Here is a 16,905-nt window from a genome sequence, read left to right as displayed (position 1 = left end):
TTACACCTGCACTGCTGCATGGGCCCATCTCCATCACTGATGCCACAGTTGCCCTCCAGCAGTGTCAATGCAAGACGCGCACGGGGCAGCTCAATCTTACCCCAGCTTTCCCTTCTCAAGAGTCAGCCAAGGGCTCTTGGGCACTCTTGGGAGGAGGACCAGCAGGTGCATACCCTGGGGCCATCCACCCCCTGACTCTGGGAGTGTCCAGCACATCCAAATCCCCTCTTCTTCTGACCCCAGCAAATCCAGCTGTGCAGGCTGAGAAGGGTGCCACTTCCAAACAGCAGGACCCTAAAAGCAGGCAAGGGCCCTCCAGGTCTTGACCCTCCAGAGGACCTCCCTTGTCAAGTTCATCACAGACAGAAGGTAACAGTCAGCAGGCTACCTCTGCCTCTGCTGTGCATGTCAGGGGAACACCAAGACGCTGCAGCAGGGTTGGGAAGGTTAAGAGGATATGGGTTGCCCAGCCTGGGCACGGGTGTTAATCACATGCACATATAATGTTCATTATTGTAAATAAACTCACAAGAATGTCTCCCTGCCTATGGTTCCTTGTTCTGATGAGCAGTGTTTGTGTCACTCAGATGTGAAACCTTGGTTCCTGCACAAGATAAAGGCGGTGGCTCAGTCCGAGGCCTCTTCCTTGTGTGGTGTGTAACTTTCAGACCAAAATGATGGGCTGGCCTCTCACTCACTGGACACATTAGTGATGGCTGCACCTCGATGGTGCTTGACATTGCTGTCAGAATGTCGTGGGCAGGCATCAGAGTTCCATCATCTGCCTCCTATGAAGTTTGGCAGAATCGCGCGCCCCCCCCGCCCATCTCTCCATCTGTGACTGGTGACGCTGTGCTCCTGAGCAGGCCAGGTGCATCTAATGTTTCACAGCTGCGTCTCCATGTTATGACAGGAGTCAAATGTTCACAGGTGCCATGTGAGGATCTATGGTGTCTCCTCACTGCATGGCGTCATCATCCATCATCCTCCACAAATCTAGCAGCTGTGAGGGTCTCCTGAGTGCGCCTGCCTCACCTGACAAGTGTGATGGCCTCATCACTGGCATCCTTGCCATCAAGGACTTCTTCACCCTCATCCCTGTCACCATCCTGCCCCTCCATCTCCTCCTCAGCCAGCTCCTCTCCCTTTTGTAACATCGGTTGTAAAGGGCGTAGCAGACGACGACGATGTGTGACACCCTCTGTGAACTATATTGCAGGGCTCCATCAGACCGGTCCAGGTACTGGAATCTCATTTTCAACATTCCGATGGTTTGCCCCACCAAGGTGCAAGTTGCAGCATGAACCTCGTTGTACCTTCTGTCTGCTGCACTGGAAGGCACTGCGTTGTTATTAGCCACATCCTTTGCAGGTAGCCCTTGTCCCCAAGGAGCCAGCCCTGCAGTCTCTGTAGACCCTGGAAGACTTAAGGGATCTGAGACCTGCTAAGGATGTAGTTGTCATGGACACTCCCTGGGAACTGTGCGCAGACCTGCAGGATGGGGTTTCTGGTGATCACACACCAGCTGAGTATGCAGTGAGTGGTAGTCCTTGTGAGTTACATAGTTGAACACGTGTTGCCACAGAGACCTGAGCACCACGTGAGTGCAATCGATGGCACCCTGCAACCTTTGGGGAAACTTGAGATCAGGACAAATCCCATCGCTTTTGATTCCTGGCTTTCCTGATCCTGTGTGAAATGCACAAAGTTGTGTGTCTTCATGAAGATGGTGTCCATGACCACATGGATGTATTTGTGGGTGGAAGTTTGTGATATCCCACAGAGGTCACCTGTGGAGCCCTGAAAGGAGCCACTGGTGTAAAAATTGAGCTCTGCAGTCACTTTCATGGTCACTGGCACTGGATGCCCTCTGTCTCTGTGATGCCAAACCCTGCAGCAGCTGACAGATGTGACCAATCAGTTTCCTAGACATGCACACTCTTCAACGACACTGGTTCTCGGCCATCTGCAGAAATAGAAGACGGCCTCTATAGACCCTGGGTCTAGCTAGGTGCTGACCAGCAAAGGCTTGCTGTGGCTCTTCAGTGGCATGTGTGAGCATCCCAGCCACCCCTTCTTCCTGAGGGTACTGTTCCTCTGCACAGCCAGGCGCCTACGTCACTCTCTTCTCCTTTGTCTCCAATCTCTGTCAGCCATGAGGCACATAGCTAGGTTAACAGGCCCCATGTTCCTGATGCTGTGCTCCTGCTGGATGGAAGAGAGATGCATGGGTTACCATGAGTGTACTAAGAACCTTTTATGTTTAAGTCTAAAGGCCCCTAAACGCTTCCCAGAGTGCGCTGGTCACCACTTGGATGGCCAGAGTTTAGTGCGCTGCATGGCTGCCTGTAACCCTACCCTTCTCCGCCCACTCCACTAGACTGATTGGCGGCAGCTTCACCCACTGGACTGCATGCTGTGCTCTCAGCTCAGGTGCAGGCATTCTCCTAACCAGCACTGCAAGGCTGCCCTGTTAGCTTGAACCAGGGGGAAGACTGTTCCAAACCTGAATAATGACATTGCAAGGGGCTGAGAGAGTCTCCACCAGTGACTGCTCCATGGCCAGCTTTAGTTAGGAGATTGTACAATATGTCCAGTCGTCCGACTGTTCTGCACTCCACTAAAACGCTCATTAGTTGGCAGTCTGTGCCCGAGGGGCGAAAAGCTCTGGAGCACTTGGCACTTTGATGCCTCTGCGTTGTTTGAGTGGGCAGAGAAGCTAGAGGCCGGACTCTGATCATAGTTCAGGCTCAGCCACATTGATGTCTCAACTGCAGGAGAAATGGTGACTTTATACAATGTTTCCCTAATGCTTGGCCATTTCCCTCCCCCCACACCCCCAAACCCTTGTACTTGTTTGTACACTACCATCAACCGCAGTGCTGCTCTTGCATTCCCCCCTTCTCCTCTCTCTCTCTCTCTCTCCCCCCCCCCCCCCCCCCCCCCCCCCCCCCCAAACCTGCCTCAACTGCAGGTCAGCCCTTGCCCCCTCCCCAACTTGCCTCAATGGAGTGCTGCCCTTGCCCCCCCCCCCCCCCCCCCAAAACTCTCTTCAACTGGAGTGCTGCACTTCGACCACCCCACCCCACCCCCAGCTCGCCTCAATCATAGAGCAGCCCTTACCCTGGAACCACACTGTCATCCAGACGGGAAAAAGCAACTTGCCTATGCCCTCGCCTGTATTCACAGCGCCTCAACCTTGAGGTCCAGCAGGTGATCCTCACGAGCTGTGCAGCGTTACTGTGCACTCACCTCTGAGCTCCCCTCGCAGTACAGGTTGCCAGGTACACGCCTTTTTTATGCTGTTGTGAAACACGTCAGCGTGCAATCACACCACCTTCCCCGGTGACCCAACGTCGGGGGAATGATTCTGCCGAGCTGGGTTTATAATGTGCAGGTGTGTTACAATGAAGTTCCCGATGTGCGGCAACGGGAAGCGTGGCCCACCATTGATAGGTGGAGCAGATGGTTGTAAACATTTTTCACAATGGCATTAAGTCAATTTTTGGGCTTCCCGCCATAGCGCCAGCCATCAATGGGAGCGAACAATTCTGCGCCATGTGTTTTCTGACTAAACTGCTTCACAGGTAACTTGCTGTAAGGACTCCATCATTACAATCCATTCTGCAGCACCCTGACAGCAGAGCTAATGCCCTATTTAATTTACAGTTCTGTTGACACAGTCTGGAGGGCAGTGTTGGAGAGTGTAAAGTAAATGAGCTACTGAGAGCTAACGAATGAAATGGATTAACTGACTATTCTGTTGGTGACGCGCTGAACAAAGATGCTCGAGGATAAGGCTGACCTGCTTTCTCTCTGGTGTTCTTTTCCGTCTTACAAGATGTTAAGATAAATTGTTTGCTGAATTGTATGAATCTTCTCCTGCCCTGCCCACTCCTCCCACCCCCACAAATTATTGGGGATGATCCAGTGTTCAGAACATAACCACGACTGATGTATTTTAACATGATTGTGCACATTGTTATTTTACCTTTGTATGCTGCTGTGGAGACTGCCTTGCAATGCAACTGCTGAAAGTTCCATTGCATTGGAAACTTCCGCTTTAAGAAACAGGAGCAAAAGAAAAATTAAATCATCACGATGAGGAAATTCTGCATTCCTTTACCCAATGTTCTGTGCTGCTCTGCTTGCCTTTGCAATTGGCAAGGATTATTACTGTCATAAATAATAATGAAAATCTGATTTGTTAGTGACTCCTGCACAGGTTAATGAGAAAAAGCATTTTTGAGTCAGTAGTTTAGGGACGGAAACAATGCAACATCATGTTAGGTTGATCCGATTATCATGCACGTGGCTTTGACAATGTATGTTAAATGTTCAAACTCAATTTTAAGAAACTAAGTTATTTTTGATAACCGACAAAAGGAACCTTGCATACACATCATACCCTTGAGATATGTTATGTTTTCTGGCTTTCATAAGTTCACAATAATCACACTTGAAATTAAAATACTGGTGCTTCTTGGAGTGTATTTCTTGCAGTTTTTCATGTGCCTGGTATTTGTTTCTTGTCTCATGACTGCTGTGCAGCAGTAAAATGTGGCACCCCTGATGTATATTCTCTTAACAATTAGTTCCTATTTCTTTACAAATATTATAAAACAAGATATAACCTATGAAACACAAAATAAAATGGCAACATCCTAGTGAACACTGTTGTTATGCAAACCTATCTCTTAAACAAGTAAATATTCTCTAAAGTAAGGTAAATATTTGTCATATTTATGTTTAATAGAAAATTGTACACCCCATTCTATGCCTCTGGAACTTTTAATTACCTAGAATATTTTCCCAACTTATTTCATCTAGATACTATAAACATAAAGGTTTCAGTTTGACTTTTTTTTTACCCTTAATGCTGCTTTTATGAAATGCTTTGTGGGAGTCTTGAAATCTAGTTCTTGTCCATTAATAATTAGTACAATTCTCTAGAGCAACTTACTGCAATGCATGCTTGCTTAATAATGACAGTTGTAGCTGATGTTCACATTTAGAATTAAAATGTTGTATAAATTCTGAGTTTTTGGCTTTGAGTTTTAACTTTATAAAATTGGAAGTTGTGTCTCCTAATGGATGACTACTGAATTTGAAGATGAGCAGGCAAGTTTTCAAATATACAATTTACGAACATACGAACAAGGAGCAGGAGTAAGCCATTCAGCCCCTTGAGCCTGCTCTGCCATTTAATAAGATCATGATCAGATAGTAACCTGAAATCTGCATCCCAATACCTCAATAACATATCATCCCCTTGCTTACCAAAAATCTATCTACCTCTGCCTTAAAAATATTCAAAAACTCTGCTTCCACCACCTTTTCAGGAAGAGAGTACCGAAGACTCTCCACCCTCTGAGTGAAGAAATTTTGCCTCATCTCTGTTTTAAATGAACGACCCCTTATTTTTAAACAGTGACACCCTAATTCTAGATTCTTCCACAAGAGGAAGCACCCTTTCCACATCTGCCATGTCAAGACCCCTCAGGATCTTTTGTGTTTCACTCAAGTCGCCTCTTACTCTTTTAAACTCCAGCAGATACAAGCCTAGTCTGTCCAACCTTTCCTCATAAGAACACCCACCCATTCTCGGTATTAGTCTGGTAAACCTTCTCTGAACTGCTTCCAATGCATTTCCATCATTCCTTAGGTGACCAACACTGTACACAGTACTCTAAATGTGGTCTCACTAGTGCTCTTTACAACTGATACATTAACCTCCTTAATTTTGTATTCAATTCCCCTTGCAATAAATGATATCATTCTATTAGCTTTCCTAATTACTTGCTGTACTTCCATACTAGCCTTTTGTGATTCATGCACTAGGACACCCAGATCCTTCTGCACCTCAAAGCTCTGCAATCTCTCACCATTTAGATAATATGCTTCTCTTTCATTCTTTCTGCCAAAATGTACAATTTCACATTTTCTCACATTATACTCCATCTGCTAGATCTTTGCCCACTCACTTAACCTTTCTGTATCTTTTTGTAGCCTCATGTCCTCTTCACAACTTACTTTCCTACCTATCTTTGGGTCATTAGCAAATTTGGTAACCACCCCTCCAATCCTTTCATCTAAGTCATTTATATAAACTGTAAACAGTTGAGGTCCCAGCACTGATCCCTGTGGCATACCACTTGTTTCATCTTGCCAACTTGAAAAAGACCCATTTATGCCTACTCTGCTTCCTTTAGCCAGCCAATCTTCTATCCATGCCAATATGTTACTCCCTATACCATGAGCTTTTATTTTCCACAATAACCTTTGATGTAGCACTTTATCAAATGCCTTCTGGAAATCTAAGTACAGTACATCCATCCCCCCTTTATCCATAGCACATCTTACTTCCTCAAAGAACTCCAATAAGTTGGTTAAACACTATTTCCTTTTCACAAAACCATGTTGATTCTTCCTGGTGACCTTGAGCTTATCCAAGTGCCCTGCTATAATTTCTTTAATAATAGCTTCTAACATTTTCCCTATGACAGATGTTAAGCTAACTGGCTTGTAGTTTCCCACTTTCTGTTTTCCTCTTTTTTTTGAATATTTGCTATCTTCCAATGTAATGGGACCTCCCCAAATCTAGGAAGTTTTGGAAAATTAAAACCAATACATCAGCTATTTCACCACAACACTTGTAAGATCCTGGGATGAAGTCCATCAGGACTGGGCTCTTGGCGGCCTGCAGCTCCAACAATTTACTCAGTACTAATTTTTGGTGACTAATTTTTCTGACTTCCCCACTTCCATTCCCTGGTCTACAGCTACTTCTGGGATGTTACTTGTATCCTTTATAGTGAAAACTGATGCAAAATACATATTCAATTCATCTGCCATCTCCTTGTTCTCCATGATCAATTCTCCAGACTCACTTTCTGTAGGACCAATGCTCACTTTGTTAACACTTTTCTTTTTTAAATATTTATAAAATCTCTTGCTATCTGTTTTTATATTTCTAGCTAGCTTTCTCTCATACTCTAATTTTCTCTTCCTTATTAGTCTTTTGGTCATTCTTTGCTGTTCCTTACCTTCTGTCCAATGTTCTCGCCTTCTACCTATCTTTGCACAGTAATATACTTTTTCTTTAAGTTTGATGCTATCTTTAACTTTCCTAGTTCACCACAGATGGTGTGTCTGTCCATTGGACTTTTTCTTATTTGTTGGAATGTATCTATTCTGTGTATTCTGAAATATCCCCTTAAATATTAGCCACTGTATCTCTATTGACCTATCCCTTAACCTAATTTGCTGATTCACTTTAGCCAGCTCAGCTTTCATGCCCTCATAATTGCCCTTATTTAAGTTTAAAAACTTAGTCTCAGACCCATTCCACTGTCCCTCAAGCTGAAGGTAAAATTCAATCATATTATGGTCACTGCTCCCTAGGAACACCTTCACTATGAGATCACTAATTACTCCCATCTCATTGCACAATACTGGGTCTAGTGTAGCCTGTTCTCTGGTTTGCTCCAGAACATGCTGTTCTAAGAAATTAGCCCAAAACATTCAAAGTACTCCTCATCTAGGCCATCTTTGCCCATCTGACTTTTCCTGTCTATATGTAAATTAAAGTCACCCATTATTATCACTGTGCCTTTCTGACAAGCTCCAATTATTTCTTCTTCCTTTATGCTCAACCCTACCATGTGGTTAATATTAGGGGGCCTGTATGCGACTCTCACAAGCAACTTTTTGCCTTTACCATTTCTCACCTCTACCCAAACCATTTCAACATCCTGGTTTCGTGAACTTAAGTCATTCCTCTCTATTGTGCTAATGCCATCATTAACTAACAGAGCCACTCCTCCACCATTTCCTCACTTCCTGTCCTTCCTAAATATCCCGTACACTAAAATATTCAGGTCCCAATCCATGTCCCCCTACAGCCATGTATCCGTAATGGCTATCAAATCGTAATCATTTATTTCTATGTGCTCTCTCAGATTGTCTGTTTTGTTTTGAATGCTACATACATTTGGATACAGAGCTTTTAGTTTTATCCTTTTATCCTTTTTATAACCTCTAGTTTCATCCATTCATTTACCATTAAATTTGTACTTTCTATCCCTCCCTGTCACGGTCTGTTTTTCATTTCCTGTAATAATACCTTTTTCTTTTGTCTTGTCTCTGCTTTTTGATTTGCCACATCTTCCTAAATTTGATCCCTTACAGTTGATAATTTCTATTGTATTTTGCCCTTTTAATACTAAAAGCTCCTGATGGTACCTCTGTTTTATGAATTGTGGCAGTCAATCTGGCATATTGAGCGCATGGATTTTACACTGTGTTCCTTAAATTTATGTAATTATTTTAAGTAGTATAAGTTTCCTTTTAGGTGTAGGTGATGGTTCATCTGGATTCGGAACAGGTTATCTTCAATGCTGGAAAGCTGCATCTAATTTTGAATAGACAGTGTAGGTCCATTATCATAAATACATTTTAAGGATTTTGATTCACTTTATAATATAATTATGATTTAGTTTGTATTGCAATTATCTAGGTAGTGATTAAAATTAAACACTGTATAATAGACCTCCTTAGCATCACAAGAATTCTGTCAATTAGAGACTCCTGAAGACTGGTTTTGCTTATGCCTAGCTACCTTTCCCCCACTAGCAAGCTAAGCATATAATAAATCTACCAAAACCGAGGTCTTCTCTGGCAGCTAAGTGGGTAATAACAATGACCAAGAGTTTGCAATTAAAATGACAGCAAAACTGTCAGTGCTTGGTGTGATAATCATGTAAAATTCACTGCATCTTTTCCAGCCTTTGCATATTTGCAGGTAAACATGGAAATCTCTAAGTTGATGTCAGTGATAACCTTCCTCCACAGGGTGCACTGTCGCAGTCATTGCAGATGTAATCAATACACAACAATTTGACATGAACCTTAACTACTTATGCACTATTCTCCCTATAAGCACCAATGAAAATGTTAAGCTTTTTTAATCAGGAGTAACTGAGATCTTTAATGCTGTACTAAGTCATCATTACTGTTGAGTAACCTCTCTGGCCCTGGAAATCTCATTCAGAATAACATTTAAAATTGAATGATCTTTAAGATCTCAAAGGTTTATATTTTTAACGTCTTATGTTTCAGCTTCTCCCTTAATCCCATGTGTATGTTCCAATTTTTATTTTAGAAACATAGAAAATAGGCGTAGGAGTAGATCATTCAGCCCTTCGAGCCTGCTCCACCATTCAATATGATCATGATTAATCCTCTATATCAACACCATACTCCTCTCCCTCCCCATAGCCCTTGATGATTTGTAGAGTTGAAATCTATCTATTTCCTCCTCAGATATATTCAGTGACTTGGCCTCCACAGCCGTCTGTAGTAGAGAATTCCACAGGTTCACCGCCCTCTCTGAGTGAAGAAGTTTCTCCTCACCTCAGTCCTAAATGGTCTACCCCATATTGTGAGACTGTGACCCCTTGTTCTAGATTTCCCAGTCAGAGGAAACATCAGCCCTGCATCCAATCTGCTCAGCTCTGTCAGAATTTGATACGTGTCAATGAGATCCCCTCTCATTCTTCTAAGCTCCACTGAATACAGGCCTAATCAGCCCAATTTCTCCTCATACAACAATCCTGCCATCTCAGGAATCAGTCTGATGAACCTGCGCTGCACTCCCTCTATAGCAAGTATATCCTTCCTTGGGTAAGGAGACCAAAATTGCGCACACTACCCCAGATGTGGTCTTACCAAGGCCCTGTACAGCTGCCTTAAGACACCCTTGGTCTGTACTCAAGTCCTCTCGCAGTGAAGACCATTTGCCTTCCAAACTGCTTGCTGCACCAACATGCTTGCTTTCAGTGATTGGTATACAAGGACACCCAGGCTCCTTTGTACATCAACATTTCCCAAGCTATCATGATTGAAATATTACTCTGCCATTCTGTTTTACCTACTGAAGTGGATAACTTCACACTTATCCACTTTATACTGCATCTGCCATGTATTTGCCCACTCACTCAACTTGTCTAAATTGCCTTGAAGCCAATTAACATCCTCCTCACCACTCACATTCCCACCTAGTTTTGAGTCGTTAGCAAACTTAAAAATATGGCATTTGGTTTCCTCATCCAAATTATTGATATATATTATGAATGGCTGGGACCCAAGCATTGATCCCTGCAGTACCTCACTAGTACCGCCTGCCGATCCGCAAAAGACCAATTTATTTCTACCCTGTTTCCTGTTGACTAATTCTCACTCCGTTCCATTTTTATTACCCCCAATCCCATGTGGTTTAACTTCGCTTACTGCGCACATGTGGAACTTAATCAAAAGCTTCCTGAAAATCCAAATGCATCACATCCACTGGTGTTCTCCCTTATCTGTTCTGCTAGTTATGTCCTCAAAAATCTCCAGTGGGTTTGTCAATCATGATTTCTCTTCCATAAACCCATGGTGACTTTGTTTAATCCTGTTGATATTTTCTAAGTGTCCTGTTATCAAATCCTTTATAATAGACTCTAGCGTTCTCCTTCCTACTGATAGGCTAACTAGCCTGTGATTTCCTGTTTTCTCCCTCCCTCCTTTTTTAAATAGTGGGGTTATGTTTGCCTCCTTCCAATCTGCTGGGACTGTTCCAAAATTTTGTCGTTTCTGGAAGATGACAACCAACGCACCCACCATTTCCATGGCCACCTCCTTTTGTATCTTGGGATGTAGATTATTAGCTTTCAGTCCCATTAATTTCTCAAGCACTATTTTTTTAATAAGACTAATTTCCTTCAATTCCTCCTCCTCACGGGAGCCTTGGTTCACTAGCATTTCTGGGAAGTTATTTGTGTCATCCTCCATGAAGGTAGAACTGAAGTAGTTGTTTAATTGCTGACATTTCCTCTTCCTCTCTTATAAATTCTCCCATTTCAGACTGCAAGGGACCCACATTTGTCATCACTAATCTTTTTCTTTTTCCATCCTTAAAGAAGCTTTTATAGTCCTCTTTTAGGTTCCTTGCAAATTTACTCTCATACTCTATTTTTCCCCTCGTAATCAATCTCTTGGAAAGTATTTTGCTTTCTGTATAATTATTAATATGTGAATTATAACCTCTGCTTTTTACTCCTGGCTTTGCTGTCTGTGAGAATTCTTGAATCTGATTTGGCTGATCAGCCAGCTTGCTGCATGCACTGTTGCTGGATGTCACAGTTGGCTTCAAATTCAAAGTCACCTCTGAGTAGAGGAAATCCATGCTTTGGATCCACTAAATCAAGGGCGTCTTTTCTCAGTGACGAACATTGATCCTCCTCCGCTGACCACAAAATTAGGGCTTTAACTGCTGTAGCACCAAGCCAAATAGGGTGCCAGGTTCAATTTCGACTTTGTGCTAAGTGCACAAAGATCAGCAATGTAACAAAACTGGCCCTTCTGCTCCTTAGCTGAGTGAGGTGATAAAAATCTGCTTCTGTCTGCTCTGTAAAGTACATGAGCTTTTGACATTTGACAAGCAGATTGTCTTCAGTTGTACTAATGAATAAGTAGATGAAATAAACATCCATTAGATTTCACTTTATCATTGTTTGTCTGATTTTATGCTGAACATCTGAAAACTGTTCACTTTGCTGTAGAATACCGGCTGTGTTCCATCAACAGGAACAGAACTTGTCAGGTCAAAGCCCCATTTGTTTTCAGGATTCTGTTTCATCAGAATGTAGATTAGAGAACATGGAGAAAGTAAATAGAAATGCATCACACAGGAAAAGGATAAAGATGCTAAGACACATCAGGAAATGGCTAGCAGGCAAAAGTGATGTGCCTTTAAGCATTTACTGATCCCCATCTTAGCTCTTTACAGATCATGATATGTCTCTTGTGTGTGTGGTTGTCTGTTTTTCCCTCCCCCTTCCCCTTATTCCATCCCTTCTTAAATATTGCTCTTCTGTAATGTCATCTGAGGAAGCGTTCATACCAGAAACATTACCTGACTCATTTTTTATTTTGACGAATGCTGTTGGACCTGCTAAGCATTTCCAACTTTTTTCTGTTTTTTAATTCAGAATTCTCGCATCTGTTCTAATTTGCTTTCTGTTTATAATTGAATTACTGGTAGTTTTGTTACTCTGCATTTTATTCCTTAATCACTCAAGCAATGAAATCTGCTTGACTTAGGCAGAATCTAGACTTTTGTGCTACAAGTATAAACGCTCCTGGATACTTTTGAATTTGGTTTTAGTTAAATGTAAATAGAGAGAATATTTATCAGTCAAAAGCAACCATCATCCTAGGCTCCTGGTTTGATGTGTTTTTTAAGTTCTTTTTAAAGCCTCATTCCATGAGTTCAAATTCAGCTGAGCATGACTGGCATTATTCTGTACTTGAGCACTAATTACAGAATGGGCAATTTTTAATTTATGCACAGATAGGAAAACTAGATCTGAAACGTGTTATCATAGCAGACTCCCTAATTTCCCTTTTACTTTTTAATTTTTAAATGTTGCTTATCTTTCAAACTGAGTCCACTCATCAGAAGGGAGCCTACTCATGCCATACAGTAATGGTGAAATGATCTTTGTTTCATCCTCCTTTGAGTGTGAGATTGGCCCATGATGAGTGTTTAAGGTCAGCATCCATTAGAACAATGGATTTTCGACTTTCTGTGGGAGGGGGTGAGTGGTGAGATGGAGCCTCCTCCAAATGCCAAAATGCTCTCGGAGATCCTTTACACTTGCAAAGATCTTTATCTTAGCTTCAATGATCATCAGATTTCCAAAGGAAAATGGTGTTGTCAGTGCCCAAATTTAAGAAAAAAATAGCATATGGTGTTATAATGTCCATAGAGATCAATAACTGATTCAAACTTCCCGTTGCTAGTTGAAAGAATTACGCATAAGATTTCTTGTTTTAAAACTTTTGTTGTATGACTAAGGATAAGAAGTTATGGGAGAAGTTAGAAGAGCCTTCAACTTGCATAATTTTTATGTTGCAGAAAAAGATATACGTGACTGCTGTTAAATGTCTTTAAGTCAATCACAAGCCAAATTATTTTCAAACTAGATTAATTTGGTAGCTCTTTGAAATCAGTTCCTATTAGTCGGAGGTGTGAGAATGATCTGTAACCAAAACTTAAACTTGTTCTCTCCACTGATTGTAATAGACCTGCTTTTTGTTTCCAGTGTTCTGTATTTGTTTTAGCTTTCCAGTATCTGCATTACTTTGCTCTTTATTATAACTCTATTCAGGAAAATAATTTGGTTGCGACCAACATGCTGAGGTAATGGCCACTGTTTGCACAAAATCTGTCTATTGACTTTAGTTGCAAAATGTTTGCTAAACTGAATATTGTAGACAACTTGGTGGATTCCTCTGCATTGCTAGGAATTCCTGTTAGCTTTCAGTCTAAAAACACTTGTGTTTTTTCACAATAAGACTCAAATGACAAAACTATGTGGTAGAGTCTTAACCTTGGAGCCATGGTACCTTTTGCCTATCTTGGAATGTGTGAATTGTTCAGGCTTGTCTTTAATCTGGTACATTCAACATATTAAAAAGGTAACCACACTCAAGGAATGGAAACATAGATGTGCACACCACTTCAGGTCCTGTCAGCACCAGTCATTGAGCATGAATGGGAGAGGAATGTCCTGGATAAACAGACTTTGTAGTGTGGTTGGTACTTGCCAAATTTATTGCTTTCGCTCCAGAGGATTTTCTTCTCTATCTACAGCTTGCCAAAACAACAGCAATGTGTACTGTACCATGGTGGATGTTGTGGTCTTTTATAATATTGTTAAAAGATGCCTTTGAATTTTGACTCTTAGAGTCTTTCCACTTTGAAAATGATATTTAATTACAATGCCATATTCCTTGTTGACAATGCAGTGCTTCAAGCATGTTAGATTACTTGCATTTACTTCAAAATCTGACTTGCTGAAATGAACTTGCAGAATTGAAAATGCTAGAGCTGAAGGCACCATTTTGGCAAGCGATAAAGGAAAACCAGTGTGATTCGACAGCTAGGTTGCATTATTTGGTGGCAATGCAATTCCACTGTGTTAAACATACGTATGCCGCATAAATTAGCTGTTTAGTGCTTTAAGCAGGTTGAAAATTAAAATACAAAGTGTTGTGCTGTAATGCATAATTTCAAATTCATATCTTTCCACCTGCATTCTGGATGTGTATGTGCATGAAGAGAAGTAATGCTACTCATTAGGCCAAATTATATTAGCAATATGCATTGAAGAGCTGGGTAAAAGAGAGGCTGTCATTGAAACCTTATTTCTGGCAATTGAATCTCAAGAGCTCTAATTCTGTTTTAGTGAAGAATTGCAGATTTTGGCTTCATCCCTTGTGCTGAAACCATCTTGGCCCTGTGTTTATTGTAGTAATGTATAAATTTCCTGTTCTGCTGGTCTAATTTTATGTTTTCTCTTTTTTAGGGTTTTTTATCATTTATGAGCGCTCCGCTAATAGGTGCTTTGTCTGACGTGTGGGGGAGGAGATCATTTCTCTTGCTGACAGTGTTCTTCACTTGTGTCCCAATTCCTTTAATGAGGATAAGTCCATGGTAAGGATTGTAGGTTAGAATGGTGGAATCATTTAGTGTTTATATATAAACAGCTGACAGTGAAGAGGAGGGACAGAGGTGCAACAACATACTTCTATAATACATTTTGACTATCTTGCTATTTTAATAAACTGAGAATGGAGTAATAACTATCCTGGAAATAAAATAAATCGGTGTGTGGAACAATTTGCATTGTGTTTCAGATAGCATTGAGACTGTGTGCTGCACAAGTGAGCAGTGAGATCGTGTTTTAATAAAAAATAGCATTTGAGGTGAGATGGAAGGAGGAGGAGAGGACAGTATTAAAAATTTGGAGCTCAGTTTGTAAATAGTGCATCTGATCCCCAGGTTTTATCTTTTTCTGACTGGTACAATCTGGTACAATCCACTTGGACCTTAATTCTTTTCAGGTCAGCAGCAAACCCAAATCTTTGTAATCTGTAAACGCCTTTAATTTCAAAGCAATTTTGGAAGGAGCAAATAATGATTAGAAAATAATCAAAATGCTCATCTGTCTTCGCAAAATTTATGCTAAAAGGCATCCATGTGCATCCTTAGTTGCATCATCAGTGTCTTGTGCCTACTCGACTGTTTAGTACATGATGCAGTTGGCTGGAGCATTGCTATGTATTAATTCTCCCTGTCAAAATATGATGGAGTGGTTTCTACACGAAATGAGATCTGGCTGAGTGCATTTCCAAAAGAACTGTCAAATGCCAATACCGCTGATTCTAGGCTCAACTCTAATTTTCAAATTATTTTTCGAGAGAGAATTTTTGACCTAATCTTAAATTTTAAAAAATTACTTGGACAAGTACATCTTAAGGTTTGAAACAAAAGTAAAAATGCTAATTTTAATTTATATTAGAAGTATAATTTGTTTCCTCACTCTTGTTTCTACTTGTTTTTGTAGGTGGTATTTTGCTGTTATTTCAGTGTCTGGAGTTTTTGCAGTGACTTTTTCAGTAATATTTGCATATGTAGCTGATATTACTCAAGAACACGAGAGGATTACAGCATATGGGCTGGTATGATAGAAGTTTTATACTTATGAAACTTGTAGTTTTTGTGTTTCTTTTTGATTTGCCTTTGTGAGTCTTTTTTTTTCTCAATATTCCTCTTCGTTCTTCCATCTTCTCTTTTGATAGATTCCTGACTCCAATCCTTGTTGGGGATATCTGTTTTAATAGACCAAACCATAACTGTCCTTGGCTGAGTGCCAGGTGGTACACTATACTACAGGGCTAGATTTTCATTTTCCTTCTTGACAGTCTTACCTGAGCCTGTAATCTTGTCCCCTGGAAGGGGACATCTATAATGAGATGTTGGCTACCTTTTCAACTGGATGTAGAAAAAATCCCCCAACACCATTTTGAAGAAGAGTAGGCAAGTTCTTCCCAATGACCTGACGAATCTTTGTTCCTCAACTAGTAACACTAAAACAGATTACCTGTTAACCCATTGCTGTCATGCTGCCTGTTGTGTTTTCTACAGTGCAACAGTAACTAGACTTCAAAAGGCTGAAAGGCACTCTGAACTGTCTTGAAGTTGTGAGAGGTGCTCTATAAATGCAGTTCTTTACCTGTCAAGCCCACAGTTTTTCTTCAAACCAGCCTCTTGGTATAGCCAAGTACTGTATCCGGTTGATATGTATTGAGTTGGGATCCCACTGCTATTTTATATTTGAACCTTAACTGAAATATGCCCATCTAAATGCTTGCAGATCTTATAAAAGTATCTATAAAATTTACAGAATTGTGAAATAAGCTGCTGTGTTTTCTCCCCCTGCAGTGTTTTATTCTGGATAATTCCTCATTTTTAAGTCCATTTTTAAGGAAATTTAGTTTATTTTCCATTACTTTCTGGTAGCCTGAAAGGTGCATTGTTTGGCGTTGTTTTATTATATATATTTAAAAATCCATACATGCCCAATCAAGTATGATGGACAGTTGCTATTTGTTAAAACCACTCCATTCTTTGGAATATTGCACTCTGTAATATTGTGGAAAAAAGATTGTAATTCTACAGCTATGTCCTTGGACTCAATGCAAAGGGCAATTTCCACAGGCAAAGGTGTGACTTACACCAGGTAATCTGGGAGGGCTGAACAGTAACTCAATTTCTGTTGCTGTATATACTGATAACTGGGACATTCTGAATTTGTGGAAGACAATAAATGCAAGTCCTTATCTTGGTTTATCAGGAAGTACAAATTAACAGAAGCAAAATTAAATGCAGAATGATATACCAGTTGATTTTACATACTTGGTATCTGTTAAAGCAATAGCCATTAAAGTCTCTGTCACTTCTTTTCAATTCTTTAAGCTACCTGCTTTCTTGATGAAACTCTCTTATGTGGGCAA

General features: G+C 41.0%; 1 protein-coding gene across 2 annotated transcripts in view; it reads left to right on the top strand.

The window, feature by feature from the left end:
• LOC121276994 (hippocampus abundant transcript 1 protein-like) overlaps positions 1-16,905 on the top strand; it is a 124,590-nt gene that overhangs the window by 58,572 nt on the left and 49,113 nt on the right. For both annotated transcript variants that reach the window (XM_041185802.1, XM_041185801.1), the window contains exons 4-5: positions 14,415-14,542; positions 15,456-15,570. In XM_041185802.1, the coding sequence (XP_041041736.1) occupies positions 14,415-14,542; positions 15,456-15,570 (243 nt within the window). The remainder of the gene's footprint in view (positions 1-14,414; positions 14,543-15,455; positions 15,571-16,905) is intronic.

Source organism: Carcharodon carcharias, chromosome 4 (genome assembly GCF_017639515.1).
Source record: "Carcharodon carcharias isolate sCarCar2 chromosome 4, sCarCar2.pri, whole genome shotgun sequence".
Classification (NCBI taxonomy): Eukaryota; Metazoa; Chordata; class Chondrichthyes; order Lamniformes; family Lamnidae; genus Carcharodon; species Carcharodon carcharias.
Note: the sequence above shows the minus strand (reverse complement) of the source record. Positions and strands in the feature narration are given on the sequence as shown.